Source organism: Tripterygium wilfordii, chromosome 2 (genome assembly GCF_013401445.1).
Source record: "Tripterygium wilfordii isolate XIE 37 chromosome 2, ASM1340144v1, whole genome shotgun sequence".
Taxonomy (NCBI): domain Eukaryota; kingdom Viridiplantae; phylum Streptophyta; class Magnoliopsida; order Celastrales; family Celastraceae; genus Tripterygium; species Tripterygium wilfordii.
The window spans coordinates 8,608,068-8,626,036 of NC_052233.1; the positions used below are offsets into that span (position 1 = coordinate 8,608,068).

Here is a 17,969-nt window from a genome sequence, read left to right on the forward strand (position 1 = left end):
TTCCCATATATTCAAAATAAAAAAAAAAACTATTTATTCTATAGTTATTCAAGTTCTTAACCGCTATACATTTTGAATACATGCCGTAACAAATTTAGGTGAAACCTTTTGATGATGTTAAAACAGATGTCAAGGATGTTAGAGCAGATATTCAGGATGTCAAGGAGAATAATCGGGACACACAAAGTTGACTGAAGATATGTTTGTCATGACGTTGATTTGTCCACATTAAGCCGTCATTTTAGACTAGGAAATGTCCACATGTGTAGGCCATCATGGCCGTCATTTTAGACTAGGAAATGTCTACATGTGTAGGCCATCATGACCGTCATTTTACACTAGGAAATGTCCACATTAAGCCGTCATTTTAGACTAGGAAATGTCCACATGTGTAGGCCATCATGGCCGTCATTTTAGACTAGGAAATGTCGACATGTGTAGGTCATCATGGCCATCATGACCTTACTTGTATATGTACCAGCACATAGACGAAGAAGAAAATAATAACACCAAAAATCGTGTGTTTGTCCCTGTTTTCACATGCTATCGGAGCAGGTTCAAGAACACACCACATAAACAAAACCAGCAACAAACCATCTTCTTCTATCACTACCAACAGCACCAATGGCCAAGAACAACGACGGCACTCCAGAAAAATCTGAGATGACCAAAGTTCAATCACACAAGTATGACGACCCAAGCAATCCTCTCTATCTTCATCACTCGGATCAACCTGGTCTTGTCCTAGTGAATCAAACACTAAATCAAGACAACTACTCTCTTTGGAGTCATGCGATGCTCATGGCTCTCATTGCAAAGAACAAGGATGGTTTCATTAATGGGACTGTGACTAAACCACCTGCAGAGTCCGTAGTGGAGATGAAACAATGGATTCGATGCAACCTTCTTGTCAAAGGATGGATCCTCAACACAATATCACCTGACATTGGACAAAGCGTCATGTATAATGAAGACGCGCACGATCTTTGGAATGAGTTGAAGGATCGACTTGGCCTTTCCAACAGTGTATACTTATTCCAAATTGAACAACAAATTCATGATTGCCTACAAGGTAACATGACCATTGGTAAGTACTATACTAAATTGAAAAGTTTATGGGATAAGCGAGATGCTCTATGTCCTATGCCATCTTGCAGTGGAGATATCGCCAAGACGCTACTGCAGTACCAACAAACACAACGTTCCATCAAGTTCCTCATGGGACTCAATGAGGTCTACGCAGCCGCACGTGGACAAATTTTACTCATGGAACCTTTACCTCCAGTCAACAAAGTGTTTTCCCTCATTAACCAGGATGAAAAACAGCGAGTCGTATCATCCCAAGTCTTGGGAAAGACACCGGAAGCAGCAGCCTTTGCTGCCAGGAATAGTTTCAGTTCGGCTGAAAAGAGATTCTCAAAGCAAAACAACAATGTGCGTTGCCACCGCTGCAATCTCATGGGGCACACTGCTGAAGACTGTCGTGCACACCTTAAGTGTGAATACTGTGGTCACAAAGGACACACTGTTGATATTTGTCGAAAGTTGAAGCGAGCCAATAATCACGGTGATAGGAACAACCAATCCAATGTCAATTCCAATTTCCGCTCAAAGGCACATCATGTTGATTCCCAATCAGAAAGAACTGATACACCATCCACTCCTTACAATCTCACGCAGAACAATATCATGATCTCATTGCCCTCATAAATCAAAACAAAATTGGAAACATGGCAAGTCAAGTGAGTGCAGCCACCACCATGAGCAACATGTCAGGTAACAAAGTTTGTGCAAACAATTTTATTCCAGATACCCAATGGATTTTTGACACAGGGGCCACCGATCACATGGTACGTTCACCGACCTTTCTGACCACCAAGACACCAGTCCTTAACCAACATGTACATCTACCCAACCATGCACTTGCTCTTGTAACACACATCGGGACCATCCGCCTTTCAGATACATTCGTTCTCTATAATGTACTCTGTGTTCCTTCATTCAAACTGAATTTAATTTCCGTAGCCAAACTTGCTAAGACCTCCTTATGTTGTGCAACGTTTTCTGATACATCTTGTTTTGTTCAGGACCAACGATCGGGGAAGATGATTGGGATGGGAACTGAGCGCAATGGGCTTTACTATTTGGACGTTTTGAAGATATTTGGGTGTCACTCTGTCTCCACAGCAGCCTCAACTTCCTCCAATCTCTGGCATCAACGTTTAGGTCATTTGTCCAATAAAAGCCTACATGCTATTTCCTTGTCTACCAAGAATATTGATTTTTGCTCTATTGATGATTGTGTTATCTGTCCCCTTGCCAAACAAACTCGTAAACCTTTTCATTTAAGTTCTATTACTACAAAAATACCATTCGAGTTAATCCATGTTGATATTTGGGGGGGCTATCACATTCCAACATTCAATGGAGACAAATATTTCCTTACCATTGTTGACGATTTTTCTCGCTGCACATGGGTTTACCTTTTGCATGCCAAATCAGATGCACGGAAATTCCTTGTTTCATTCATCAATTTTGTTGAAACACAATTCTCATCTTGCATCAAAATTATCCGTAGTGACAATGGCCCAGAATTTTCAATGCAAGATTTTTTTTCTAACAAGGGAATTTTACATCAAACCAGTTGCGTTTTCACTCCATAACAAAATGGAGTCGCCGAGCGCAAGCATCGCCACCTTCTAAATGTTGCCCGTGCACTATTGTTTCAAGCCCAACTTCCCAAAACATTTTGGGGGATTCCTTTCTTACAGCTGCTTACCTTATCAATCGGACACCCACTACTGTCCTTCAAGGTAAAACGCCATATGAAATTCTCTTCAAGAAACCACCCTCCTATATGCATCTGCGCGTATTCGGTTGCCTATGCTTTGCCTCCACACATCACCATCGCCCTACTAAATTTGATGTCTGTTCCATCCGTTGCATATTTCTTGGATATCCATATGGGACAAAGGGGTACCGAGTCTATAACTTAGAAACTGGAAAGTTTTTTATCTCTCGGGATGTCATATTCTATGAACAAATATTCCCTCATTCCACTTCCGCTGCCATTCCTCCCACTACTTCACCTTTATTTCCTTCTTCATCCGATACTTACCAAGAACCCCATCCTTCTCATGCAAACATCCAGCCACCGACACTTCCTATTCATGAGCAACAACTACATTCCTCTCCTACACCTGAACCTATTCCACCCAACACCACCACATCAGAATCTACTTCCCTACAGTCTCTGCCTTCCACTCGATCACAACGCCCAACTCGTGTACCCAGCTATCTCCAAGACTACCATGTAGAAGCTTCATTGCCCGCTCGATCTCCACCAACATCAACCTCTTCATTGGCTGAACATGCAGGTATTTATCACTCCCTTTCTCATGTTGTTTCCTATAATCAGTTGTCTCCCTTGTACAGAGTTTTTGCTACTTCCATCTTTGCCATCAAAACACCAAACACCTTCTCCCAAGCAGTTCAGGATCCTCAATGGCGTCAAGCTATGGATCAAGAACTTCGGGCCCTTCAAGACAACAACACATGGTCTCTACAATCCCTTCCCCCACACAAGAAAGCCATTGGATGCAAATGGGTCTACAAGATCAAACTTAATCCTGATGGTACTGTTGAACGCTACAAAGCCAGATTGGTTGCCAAAGGGTACAATCAAGTTGTCGGCTTTGACTACCGTGAGACCTTTGCCCCAGTTGCCAAACTTGTTACAGTCCGCATTCTACTCGCTGTGGCAACCACCCAACACTGGCATCTTCACCAACTTGATATCAACAACGCCTTTCTTCATGGTGATCTCGAGGAAGAAGTTTACATGTCTTTACCTCCGGGATTCGGACGAAAGGGGGAGACTCGAGTATGTAAATTACACAAATCTTTATACGGATTGAAGCAGGCCTCTCGTCAATGGTTTATTAAGTTGACTACTGCACTCAAATTGGCTGGTTTCTCTCAATCTAAATCGGATCACTCATTATTCATCCGAACCCGAGGTAGAAGCTTTACTGCTTTGCTTGTTTACGTTGATGACATAATCCTCACAGGAAGCAGCTTACAAGACATCGAAGAGACCACAACCGATCTCATGAGACAGTTCAAACTCAAGAATCTTGGTGCATTGAAGTATTTTCTAGGAATAGAAATTGCTCGCTCCAACAAAGGGATTGCAATTTCACAGCGTAAATATGCCCTTGAGTTACTGGAAGATGCAGGTTACCTTGGTGCCAAGCCAGTTAATACTCCTATGGAACAGAATTTGTCACTTAGCAAGAATGAAGGAGAGTACATCAGTGATCCCACTTCCTACCGAAGACTAGTTGGAAGATTGATATACTTGACGATTACTCGACCGGATCTGGTATATGTTGTTCATATACTTAGTCAGTACATGGACAAACCACGTACTCCTCATCTGGAAGCAGCTCACCGAGTGTTACGTTACATCAAGCAGGCACCAGGACAAGGAATTCTATTTTCGGCAACCAGTCTCATGCAGATTAATGCTTATTGTGATTCAGATTGGGCAAGGTGTCGTGACACAAGGCGCTCAACTACGGGATATTGTGTCTTCCTTGGACATTCACTAATCTCTTGGAAAACCAAGAAACAACAAACGGTTTCACGATCAAGCGCAGAAGCGGAATATCGCTCGATGGCATCAGCATGCTGTGAGATAACTTGGTGTAGTAACCGGTTTTCGTCCGGCCAAAAATACAAAAATATAAAATATATATAAAAAAAACAAAAAAACAAAAAACAAAAAAAAAAACAAAAATGGAGTAGCCGAAAGTGGAGTAAAAAAAAAGAGAGAAAGAAAAAAAAACAAAAAAGAATGAAGAGGAGAAGGTGAAGTGGAAGACAAGAGAGAGTGGGAGGGGAAAAGAAGTGGTAAAATTTAAGGAAAAAAGGAGAGACAAAATAGAGTGGGAGGGAAAAGAAGTGGCAAAATTTAAGGAAAGAAAAAAATAAAGAGGAGGGGAAGGGAGGAAGGGGAAAAGAGGGAAGAAGGAAAGAAGAGAGAAAAGAAAACCGAGAGGCCAAAGGAAAGAAAAAAAGTAGAAGGAGAGGAGAGGCGTGTTGGGCAGAACGGCAAGAGAATCAGCAAGAAGAAGAAAAAGGTGACGATTCATACACACTCTCATCTTTCGTTTTGATTTCCGTTTTTGTGTATGCTTCAATCTCTACAAATTTTTGAACATCTATTTGATATACCCATGTGTTGCTTCCTAGTTCCTGCCTTCGTGCTTAAGCTGGTTTCATTTCTTTGATCCATACCAGTGTTAATTGTGTCATACCAGACCCTGTTTCGATACCCCTGGTTCTATTCTGATGTATTGGATCTATAATATGTATTGGATTTCAAAGAAACATATTTGCTTGTTCTTTGCTGTTGATGTCCGGTTTGAATCCGTTGTTCACCATGGTGATGTGCGTTTGAATACTTGGCTTAGTTTGTCTGTATATGGAGGTTGCTATTTGTATGTGGATTGTGGGTATATATAACTTGAATAAAACCTGGTCTATGCAAACATTTGCTTGTTCATATTGAACCCAGTCCGTGAATATATATGGTTTTGGGTGTTCTAACATTTGATCTTTAATCTTTGGCTTGGAATTGGATTGCGAGCAGATATTTGGTGTATTGATATTCGGTATGAGTGCATATTTGGCTTAGGTTTTGATATTGATATAGGTTTGTACGTGCATGATATAGAATTTGTATATACATGCATTCTTATAATGTGGTTTGAATGTATTGATATTCGGTATGAGTGCATAGTTGGCTTAGGTTTTGATATTGATATAGGTTTGTACGTGTATGATATAGAATTTGTATATATATGCATTCTCATAATGTGGTTTGAATTAATCTGAATTCTGATTATATTTGGGCATCTCAATTTTTCATACCATTTGACCCCATTATGTTTGTGTTTGTTGGGTTTGGATCGGGCTTGTGACCGCTTGGGCCGGAGGGTATACCTAGAGGATTTGGGCCGGATTGGAGCAATGGGTCTCAAGGGCAATATTGGGTTTTTGTACATTTGTATAAATTTCGTTTTTGTCACGTATCCTTGTAGAATGTAAATCTTTGTAATAAAAATAGTGGATGTAAAATAGAAATGCATACATAAATATGTTAGGGTGCTAGAAGCATATAGATATTAGGAGATGATTTTGTGAATGATGATTGCATTAGAATGCATGCTTAGGATTTTGATATTTCACATTATGCCATGATGCTTAAACGTATGCTAGGATTATTTGAATGCAATGAAAATAAGTGCAACGCGTTAGTCATTGGATTAATCCAAGCCGTCTCACATTAATAAAACACATCAAGATTAAATTATGGAATCCTTATGTTTTGATTAAATACCAAAGAGCCTTCAAGATATTGGGGTTCCATTGGCATTCATTGAAAACATTTGGATTTCGTGGATCCGGAAAACAAATGTGTTTTTAGGGATTAGGAGAATTTATTTACGGATTCAACGGTGGGTTCAAAGATATTTGGCCCATTCAATGAGGCATAAATCGATTCTTTCTTTTCTCATGAAAAACATAATTGTGAGTAAGGCTTGAATTGAACATTATTCTTTGATTGTGGGCCCTTTTGGTACATCAACCAAGTCCCCAAAAAATCCTTTTTCCCCAAATATCCAAACCCACTCCAAGTGGTACCTTATCCAACCTTTGGCCAAGCCGGGAATGGCCCCAATGATCCCGTGCAACCCTTTTTTTCAAATATCCAAACCCACTCCAAGTGGTGTTTTCTCCAATCCTTGGCCAAGCCGGGAATGGCCCCAATGATCCCGTGCACCTTGTTCTCCAAACCAGTCCAAGTGGATTTTTCATTTACATCCCAATAAAACCCATCAAAATGGGATTTTCAAAAACAAATTAGAGCCAAATAGGAAAACATTCAAAGGTAACCGTTTTCGGGAGTTGTGGGGTGCCTAACACCTTCCCCATGCTCAATAGACCCCCTTGCCCATTTTTCTCGTAGACCAGAACGGATGTCCAATTGCATCCTAAAAATCAATTGGTGGCGACTTCATTGTTTTTCAAGCCGGTTGCTTCACTTGGGTACGATACATTTTACATGACCTTGGTATTAAACATTCACAACCAGCTAGGCTGCATTGTGACAACCAGGCAGCCCTACACATTGCATCAAACCCTGTGTTCCACGAGCGAACCAAACACATAGAAATTGACTGCCACCTTGTGAGAGAGAAGATTCAAGCTGGATTGATCAAAACTTTCCATGTTCCAACTTTGAAACAGCCGGCAGATATTTTTACCAAATCCATAGGGATTTCACAATTCTTGGCCTTGATTAACAAGTTGGGAATCATCAACATTTATTCCCACTTGAGGGGGAGTGTTAAAACAGATGTCAAGGATGTTAGAGCAGATATTCAGGATGTCAAGGAGAATAATCGGGACACACAAAGTTGACTGAAGATATGTTTGTCATGACGTTGATTTGTCCACATTAAGCCGTCATTTTAGACTAGGAAATGTCCACATGTGTAGGCCATCATGGCCGTCATTTTAGACTAGGAAATATCTACATGTGTAGGCCATCATGGCCGTCATTTTAGACTAGGAAATGTCCACATTAAGCCGTCATTTTAGACTAGGAAATGTCCACATGTGTAGGCCATCATGGCCGTCATTTTAGACTAGGAAATGTCTACATGTGTAGGTCATCATGACCATCATGACCTTACTTGTATATGTACCAGCACATAGACGAAGAAGAAAATAATAACACCAAAAATCGTGTGTTTGTCCCTGTTTTCACAGATGAACAAATCTTCTTCTTGTGATCATTTGAATAGGGTTTAGTGCATATAGGTGACTAAAGATACCCCGTTTGCAATTAGGTCACGCAAAGTTAAATTTTAATTTGGGTCACTCAATGTTATAATTTTAAGCAATTAGATCACTCCGATCTAATTTCCGTCAATTTCTTATCGGAATTTGTATACATGTCAATTAGGTGACACATGTCAAACATTTTTGATGATGTTGATGGGTTTCAAGGCCTAAACAAATAAATCTTGTACCATTAAATTGTTTAAATCCTAACTTAGATTATGCTATTGTCCGACTTATTTATCGGATTTAAATTAATCCGAAATCCAATCAAAATCAGGATTCTAACCATATAAATAACCCATTTTTTGCACTCCTATAGTTTAAAAAACGGGACGTTCTAATGCTATTCGCTATGTCGGTACAAAATTTAGCCAGCGCGCGAGCGTAAAATTACTGACGTAGGAGGGTGTGTGTATGGTTCTTAACAGTATATATACACGTATAATCCATCTGTACGATTTTCCTCCCGCTTTGAGTTCTTCTTAAGACAAGAATTGCTGGTTTGATCGGCGCTTTACCTCGTTCAATTGTAGGTAATTTCGTCTACTACCTATGTAATTCGACTTAATTTGTTTCAATTTCGCGTAATTTCATTTGTAACTTCTCAGTTTTTGCGTCTTCTAGGGTTTATTGTTTCTCGATTATCTTCGGGTATTTGGGATGACTATGCCCTACTTTTTGGTGCTCAGATTTCCGAGCTATAGGAAAAGGGGAATTATTTGAAAATTTGGGACTCCATTTTTTCCTTTTGGTTTTGTTGCGATAATTGTGAAAAAAAAAAAAAAATCTCTAATGACGAGAAAGAGAGACGGGGAAAGATTTTTTACTCGATGGTGGAAACTTTATTTAGGACTATTTCATTTATACCTATCCCCTTTACTTCTTATTTTATTTATTTTTATGCTTATGAAAAAAGAGGGGAAGAAACTTTATTTTGGTTGTCGATTGCCAGAAAATAAAGTAAAATGGACTAAGAAGGTAGCATTATATGGAATTTAGGTTTAGGGTTTCTCTAGAATCTTATGTCTCTTTTGCTGTTACTAATTACCGTATGAATTTGGTTTTTAGCTAGGATATTTGGGTTAGTTGTCAGTAGAGCAACTTACTAATGATTTGTTGTTTGTTGGATGGTATTTGGGAGTGAGAGAAAGTTGACTGGTTTTTGCAGTTTCAGTAAGGAGACTGATAGGCCAAATGTTTAGTCCTGGGAATAATTTAAGCCGGGGAAGCGCAGTGCCATCGGCGGATATACCATTGTTGCCCCAGTGCTTACATTTGGAACCAATTACATTAACTAATCAGAAATATACCCGTTCTGGCGAGCTGAGGAGGGTTTTGGGAGTTCCTCTTGGAACTACATCTGAGGACCATTCTTTTAGAGTTGCGCATCCTAAACCTCCGCCTCCAGTGGCAACTGAAGAGTTAAAGCGCTTTAAAGAATGCGTGCAAGATGCTTCGAGAAAGGCCAGGTATTTTTGTTTCCTTATTTAACTAATTTATTTCGTATTTGTCATTATTCTGCACAAAGAATCGTACAATGTTAATCTGTGAAAATGACTTAGCTTCACAATTGAGCATTTTCGGGATTGATATTCACAGGATGATAGTTGTTAGTCCGACTGGAAATTCCAAAATATTCCTGCAGGATGAGTGGCATGATTCCGGATTGTTCATGATCCACGACATTGGATATATTCAGCATCAGGGAATGATGCAGTTTGTGATGAGAATGATCGATCGTTTTGACATTGTGACACGTTTCTCATGCAAACATTTTTTTCTTTGCCTTTTTTCCTTTCAAAATGTAGAAAATATTTCTAGTCCCTGGTGCGTAAGTTGAGATATGTAAATTGACTTATTACTGTCTTCCATGGATAGATAGTAGACATGTTTTTTGAATTGGGGTATTAAAAGTGATGATGACTTATCATAAAAGAGAACAATACAAACGTAGATTGCGGAAGTAAGGATAAGACTGCACACGCTTGTTTTTTTTTTTCTTTGGCTTGTTTGTTGAAGAACTGGGAAGACCCATTGCATTGTGAGTCATTATTAAAGAGCTAGTGTCTTTATATCAGGGATCGGGCCAAAATTTTGGGTGAATCTATATTCAAATTGGAGAAGTATAAGGAGGCCTTAAGCAAAAAGAAGCGGCACAGAAGTGATCTTTCATTTGATGAGAGGTTAGTCAGAACGAAGCTAGCAAAGGTGGGAAACCAGAATCCAAGAAGCTCTCATGACATTTCTCCTCAAAGATTGGAGGACAGAGCTAGGAATATTGGGCTAAACAAACGTGTTCGTACGTCAGTAATGGATGTGCAGGTTTGTATTTAAATAATTTTATGCAGAATCAGTTATCCATGTTTCTTCTTTAAACCTTTTTTAGCTCATGTTTCTTAAGGTACTTTATTGAAATGTGACATTCCATGGCCTGATGATAGTTTCTTAATTTATTTTTCTCGTTTTATCTACTCCAAGGGGCAATTACCTAGCACAATTTTAGTTTACTATATTTATAACCTTGTTGTGCCAGGTAATTGCCCCTTTGTTGCGTGTGTATACTAGATGTGCTAAAAACAGAGAGGCATCTGTATGAGCCGCCTCTAGTTTGTGGGTCAGACTTTGACTGAGAAAAACTATTAGCAGGCGTATTCTGAGGCTTTGGTTTTTCATTTCTCTCCTTTGCTCCATTATTTGTTATTAATGATGGATTATGCCTTCATTTGTCTTTTCCTCTTAAATTGAGTCTGATGTGGTGGTTATGGTTACACTGTAAAATTTTATGTAATTTTTCTTTGTGACATTTGATTGAGCAACTAAATATTCAACTGCTATATATTTGTTTATTTTAATGCCACCAGACAGACGGTAGGTCCATCTCTACCTTGCGGCAGCATGCGGTTACAGAAAGAAGTGGTGATGCACTCCAAGATGTTGGCAATGGCTCTGTTCAACTTGAAGAAAAGATCCGCAAACTGCCTGCTGGAAGTGAAGTATGGGATGCTAAAATGAAGAAGAAACGGTCTGTTGCAATGGTAACTAATAGAGCCTTGAATGCTGACCGAGATATTAAACGAGCTACAGATCCTAAGCTGAGTGCTGACTCTAAACTGCGATCTTGTGATACACAAGGTTTCAGGTATTTTTTGAATGCTTACTGGATTTTCTCCCCCATACCCCTCTCCTCCTCCCCTATGTTTTGTAACTCTGTTAATTGTTGAAGGTCTTCAGCATTGTATTGTTGACCAAAGTGACTGCTATAGTACTTTTGTCCAAGCGTGACATGTGACATTTGTTATTGTGTCCTTTTGGCTTAGTCAATCTTGGGATGCGTCTTTCAAGTTTTTATTTTTACCTCTGGTTCACTAGCAGCTATACTGAAGGGGTGTGCCACTCCTCTTCCCTAACCACCTACTCAGGGTAAATATGGAATTGGACATCTGGAGTGACACTCCATCACCTAGGCTAGTTGGTGGCTTTTTTGGCCGCTGGTTAAAATTGATTTTGATAAACTCTAAATGATTGTCAGCAAAAGGGATACAGTCCACCCCACCCCCTTATTTTATTTTATTTTAATGGGCTTTTTATATGTTACAGATTGAAATCTTCTCTGAGAGTTAGTGGACTAAACAAGTCGGATGGTGCTTTTGAGACTGCTAGTACAGATTCTGGTTCATTTCCCAGGATTGCAATTGAAAGTGCACCTGCTCGCAAGGACCATTCTGCTAGGTTAGAGAAGAGGGTAGTGGCAAAAGCAAGCAAGCAGTATGTTTTTCTTCTAGTTAGCTCATTATGATTCTTTGATTATTGTGTAGAGGGTAATTCATAATGCTACGCTAAAGTCAAATTTATATCATCTATATTATATATATGTATACTTCTTTTGGTTGTTATGATGACTTGTTTATTTGATATTGGATGCTTATGTCAGGCCAAATAGCCATGAGATCAATTCAGCAAGCAGTCCTAATTCAGTTGTGAAAGGAAAGATTTCTAGTGCACCTCGAACTGGCTCCATCATGTCTCTAGACTCATCTACGAAAATTCACCCATCATCTGGAGGCTTTCAAGGTCTAAAACTGGCTTTAATTTCAAATAAATTCTCAATATCTGCAGTTGTGAGGATCATAACCAATGACGCCAATATCTGCAGGTTCGTCACCACACGCCATAGCTCAATGGGGTGGTCAAAGACCACATAAAAACTCGAGAACAAGGAGATCGAATTTAGTTTCTCCTGTTTCAAGTAAAGTTGAATCTCAGTTTCAGGGCTTTCCATCTTCTGATTTTAGTTCTAGAACTTCACCTGTTGGGATCAATGGATCACTGCTTGCAAGCACTATGGAGAACAATAATAGCCTAAAGATTAAGACAGAACTTGAAAATGTCTCGTCTCCATTTGGGCTATCTGAAAGTGAAGAATCAGGAGCTGGAGAAAGCAAAGCAAAGGAGAAAGGAACCTATAATGGGGAAGTTGCCCTTACCAGTACTCAGAAAATCGGGGCTTATATGTTGTCTGGTAAGAAGAATAAAGTTCCTATTAATGAAATTGGAGATGATGTGCGGAGACAAGGGAGAAGTGGAAGACATTTGTCCTCACCAAGGCCAGCCATTCACCTTGTGAGGGAGAAAGTAGAGAATCTACCAACGACAAAGCCCCTTCAGATCGTGAGGCCTGCATCTGATAAGAGTAAAACGTGTGTATAACTTTTATCTTTTTTCCCTTAAGGTTAAAACATTTCGTCACTACATATGCTGACTGTACTTAATTGTCCAATCATATACCTTTTTGGTAACTCAGCAAATCAGGTCGTCCGCCCACAAAAAAGTTGAAAGACCGCAAGGCTGCAACTCAAGTTGGCCAAAAGCAGAATGGTGGCTCTTTAGATTTTGCAGGTACTATTTATCATATCCATGACGCTTTTGCACTTTTATATTAGGATTTCATCATTATCCTCCTTTGCATAGCGATATAGCTTTTTCCACACTTTTATTAGGATTTCATTATTTTCCTCCTTTACTGGTCATTTAAAATTTTCCCCTAGATCTATTTTTTGGATGATAGATACTAGTATGTCAAGTTTTTGTTACATGTAGAAAAAAAAGCATTATGCATATTCACTTTCTTGGATGTTTTCCAATACTTGAAATCAATGTTTGAAGTAACTCTTGTGCTTCTGTTCTTGTTACATAGCTTTATTATCATTCATGGAGCATAACACAAAAATAGGTATATGTGTGTCTACAGATGCTGATAGATATTATCTTGAGTTAACTGAAATCTGAGATTGGCTGCTAATTGAGGAATGTTCCATGTAATTTCTTGACAGCATGCAATACATCACTTGCTGGCGAATCTGATGATGATCGTGAAGATCTATTTGTGGCTGCCAGTTCTGCTCGTAATTTTAGTGGTATGCATCGTGATCTGACTTCTATGCTACCTCATTTCTTTTTTGTTGTTTTAATATATAATATGATCCCTAAACTAGTAGCTTGTTCCATAGATATTGCTTGTTCTGGTCCTTACTGGAAGAAAATGGAATCTCTTTTTGCTCCTATCTGCCCAGAGGACATGTCCTACTTGAAACAACAGGTAGTTAATGGATTACCCAGATAAGTTTTTTTACTTCATTGAGACTGTTTTTTTTGGATCAGTAACGTTTCAACTTTTTTCATTTTTTGATTTGTTATTGGATCAGCTAAGTTTTGCTGAGGAGCTTGATGGGAGTTTGTCTCAGATTTATGGAGGCGAATTCGACATTTTGGTACTTATCACATTACTATCAATAACTTTCTCAGCCGTCTAGAAAAACAAAATAAAGTCTACTTCTGAGTACTGTCTTTGTTGAAGGAATGCACAATTAATTGTGAATTATATATAATCAGGGTGGTGTTGCACAGAAAGAAGTTCCTAATCCTACCGTTGAAAAATTAGTGGGCCGTTACAGTGAAGGATCAGCTAAAATAGGTTCCCTGTGTGGAAAAGTTGATGCAGGAAGGTTTAACGAGGGTACTCCACTTTACCAAATGGTTCTTTCTGCTATGATTGAAGAAGATGAAAGTGAAGAAGTTTACTTACAAAGTGAAGGGAAGAATACGGCTTTTCACTATGCCAGTGATGATTCTTATTGTGGTTCATGTAACCAGATAGACATGGAACCCAAAGATAGGGAGAGAGTGGATTGTGAAGTAGAATCAAAAGTGAATTTTCAGGCACAGAGGAATTCTCTTTTAGACAGATTTTCTTGTGTTAGGAGTGCTGCATCTAGTACTCTTAGGAACCCAAGCACATCTAATTCTCTAATTAGCAATGGAAGATGGCTAGGAGACGATGATTATTTGCATTTAGATGTTGGCCATGTAAGCGAAATATGTTCAAGTGATGTGGGTCTTCTGCAGCCGACGGAAGTTAATATTCCCCACCTTTCTTCCTCTGATTGTCAATATCAGCAGATGAGTCTGGATGACAGGCTTCAACTGGAGTTACAGAGTATTGGATTATGTCCAGAACCTTTGGTAGGCTTCTTCCTGATGTTGTTTTCTCTATTAATTGTTATATCAGTTACTTTACTCATATATTCTTAGCTTCATGTGCTGTATATTTTTCCATGACGCAGCCTGATCTAGTAGAGGGAGAGGACATGATTGATCAAAATATTATGCAACTCAATGAAAGGCTATACCACCAGGTTAGATGAAATGCATTTTTCTGCATTTTGCAAATCCATTTAATATTCATCTTATGTGGTTATGTTTGCTTTGCATGGAGTCCTTTTTCTGGTTTCTACCTATTTGTTGTTATTTTTCATTTCCTTTTATATCCTATCTCTCATCTTTCGTGACAATTTTGATTGATTGATAGGTTGGGATTAAGAAAAAGAATTTGGGGAGAGTAATCAAAGCTATTCAGAGAGCAAGAGATTTAGAAACAAGGTGAGTTCCATAATGATTACACTTATGAAGAACAAAATGGTCCTGTAAGCATTGAGGTGAAGTACTAATATGTAATCCTTGATATAGTTGCACTTTTTTAGATCAAAAACGGAAAAAGTTCAGCTAAGAATTACATGCATCACTATGCAGGAACATTGAACAGGTTGCAATGGATCAACTTCTTGAAATGGCATATAGAAGACGAATGGTATTTGTTTTTCTCCTCATATTAAGCCCTTCTTTATGTTGGTTGAAATCTAAACCATTGAATCCAGTGTTGATTAGTGTTTAGCTTTGCCATCTATCGTTTTGCCTTGCTTCTTCATCCATATTTATACATATACATGGCTTGTGAGTGTTTTTCTTCTTTCATACTTTTTTAAATGATATCAAAGTGACACATTGGAGAAAATAAAGATACAGTATAACCTCTATAAAATAATAGCCTTGGGACTAAGAAAAATTATTAATTAAGCTATGTATTAATTAATCAATAAATTAATAAGTTATTTAAGTAATCAATTAATTAATAAACTATTATTTTATGGAAGTAACTACATTCCATGTACAATACATTTACTTTTTTGTTTCTTTCTTTCGCTAGATCCATTTATATATTATTTCCAAATACATTGTACACATTGTTTAATGTATTACATTATTACATTTTATGCAAATTTAATCAAGCAAAAACTCTATAGTATCGGGAAATTATTAATTTATGTGGTAGGTGGGCCTTCAATCTTCTATAATGTATTATCTTATAAATTTAGCAATTTATTAATTTAGCACGTTGGCCCCAAGTCAGGACCGGCCAAAAATATTATTTAAAGGAGGTTATTAATTAATCGAGTATTACTTTATCAAGGTTATATACGTAGAAGAAGCTTTATGGATGTCAACCAGCCTTCATCGCAGGCATGCACTTCTGTGCTGTTACTTTGTGAGATTCTGATTCTTTTAAAACATTAAGCTTGAAGAATAAAGAAACATGTTCAGGGGCTAATTGTTCCTTTATCTGATGAATGGTTTGTGCTGAGGTGTTTTTATGGTTATAGACTATTAATTTTGGGTATTGCCAATTTGTACAGGCATGTCGTGGGAATAATTCCTCAAGAAGTGGAGTCCTTAAGGTTCCGAGACAAGTTGCATTGGCTTTTGTCAAGCGTGTTCTAGCAAGATGTAGAAAATTTGAAGATACAGGCATTGGTTGCTTTAGTGAGCCTGGGCTGCACAATGTCATCATTGCTGCTCCTCTGTGCAACAATGATGCCAAGTCCATTGAATATGGTTCTGGGACTGCTAGTAACATATGCAGTGAAGTTTCTGACCATTGTGCTAAAGCCAGGGTACTAGGTAAGTTTAGTTGTCCATGCACGTATCTTTGTTTATGTAAGTGAGTTTCGTACGTCGTATGGTGGGGATACTTAGTTGTCCGAGTTATATTTTTTTCACCTTGGTAGTGTCATTTTTTATTTCATGGTGGCCCAAAGAAAATGAACAACAGTCAATAACTTGATGATAAGATATCCTCCGGTGATTGTCATATGGTGGGCTACTTAGTTGTTTTGAGTTATATTTTTGTCAGCTTGGTAGTGTCATTTTTTATTTCCTGGTGGCCAAAAGAAAATGAATAGTCAATAACTTGATAATAAGATATCCTCTGTTGATTCTTTAGGCAGATTAAATGATTTATATGCACTCGTGTGCGGGTACTATTGTTCATGTCACCATTTCAAGTACTTTTGAAAGAGATAATTCTTAGTGTGTGTATTTTTACCAGGTTCTTCAGATGCTTTCCAAAGTGTTGAACCCACATCTGTTCGAGCTTCGTCCAAAACATCTGTATTGAACAGGGTGAGGAAAAGGGAAGTGCTGGTTGATGATGTTGTTGGCAGCGCATCCTCGAGAGTGATGTCAACTTTTGAAGGCAGTCCTGTAGGTGGTGTAAAGGCTAGGAGAAGTGAGAGAGAGAGGGATCAGAGCAGAGATAATTTAAGCAGTTCTGTCTTGGGAGCGGATCAATCGTTATTGAATGGGTCCAGAAGTGAAAACAGGTTGAAATCGAAGCCCAGACAAAAGAGACATAATTTGTCTACTACTGGAAATAAGCCTGGAGCAGCAGCACAGCGTGCTTTGCCATCAACAGCTCCTGTGTCTGGTCAATCAGTGGCTAAAGCTAGTAATAGAACCGAAGTATCTTCGTGTAGCATTCCACAGGATTCATCTAAGGAATCAGTCAACCCCATTGATTTTGCAAACCTGGATGGACTAGATTCAGTGGAGGGTTTGGGTTCGTGGTGGAACTTGGATGAGGATGGTCTGCAAGACCATGATTCCATAGGTCTCGAAATCCCTATGGACGACCTATCGCACTTAAATATGCTTATGTAAAGAGACTCCCCAGTCAATCGTCCGTTCTGGTGAGTGTAGGAAATTTTGAAAGTGGACCGAGTGTAGTCTGATTACAATTGCAAATAGAAAATTGTAATTATAGTTCATTCAGATGTATATAATATCTAAGGTTGATCGTGCAACCCCAGCAAAATCATTGAACCGTACTCTTAGTAGCATACAAGGTTTCGAAATCTACTGGAGATTTCTGCGTACTCTGTTTTGTAGTGTGTTGTAGGCCAAAAAGTGTGTTTGGTAGAACACATCAAAGAACGCTATCATTGGCAAGTACTTTGAAAATTGCCCTGGGAGGGATAATGGAGGAGAATTCATTGGCAGCATTTAAAATGCCTTGGAAAATTTTCCTCACGTGTTTTTTTTTTTGAATACAGGGGAAGGGGAAGTTTAAACTCGAGACCTCATAGATATCACACACATGTTTAAGTAGGATGTGAGTTGCCAACTATTTTCTACATTAAGGCAAAGTTCATATTCGTGTCCAGTTTACCTGTTATTTGGATGCGTAATGAGACTTTCATTCTTATTTATCCCATTTATTCCATTGTCAAGAAAGTTCCAAGAAATTCTGTTTGGAATGAGATTTGTAGTAGCGAGAAACAGTAAAGTCTTATATTTTCTAAAGATTTGAACCAAGCATGGCTCAGAACAGTAGGGCTTATTTTGTGTCCAGGCTCGGCCCATAGCAAATTAAATTGTTGGAC

At 38.7% G+C, this 17,969-nt stretch overlaps 1 protein-coding gene across 4 annotated transcripts; it reads left to right on the forward strand.

The window, feature by feature from the left end:
• Positions 1 to 8,325: 8,325 nt before the first annotated feature.
• On the forward strand, positions 8,326 to 17,459 carry LOC120017088. Of its 4 annotated transcripts, none has more exons than XM_038870166.1 (18): positions 8,387 to 8,450; positions 8,542 to 8,628; positions 9,086 to 9,386; positions 9,996 to 10,239; positions 10,779 to 11,056; positions 11,515 to 11,682; positions 11,849 to 11,988; positions 12,071 to 12,614; positions 12,719 to 12,813; positions 13,248 to 13,331; positions 13,425 to 13,513; positions 13,620 to 13,685; positions 13,807 to 14,436; positions 14,538 to 14,609; positions 14,783 to 14,853; positions 15,004 to 15,061; positions 15,945 to 16,209; positions 16,637 to 17,459. In XM_038870166.1, the coding sequence occupies exons 3-18, from the start codon at positions 9,112 to 9,114 to the stop codon at positions 17,245 to 17,247; spliced, it is 3,690 nt and encodes a 1,229-aa protein (XP_038726094.1). In that variant the 5' UTR covers positions 8,387 to 8,450; positions 8,542 to 8,628; positions 9,086 to 9,111; the 3' UTR covers positions 17,248 to 17,459. The 4 variants fall into 4 exon arrangements, with proteins under 4 accessions (XP_038726087.1, XP_038726110.1, XP_038726094.1 ...); XM_038870175.1 differs by having other exon boundaries at positions 8,411 to 8,446; XM_038870159.1 differs by lacking the exon at positions 8,542 to 8,628 and having other exon boundaries at positions 8,326 to 8,450.
• Positions 17,460 to 17,969: the final 510 nt, after the last annotated feature.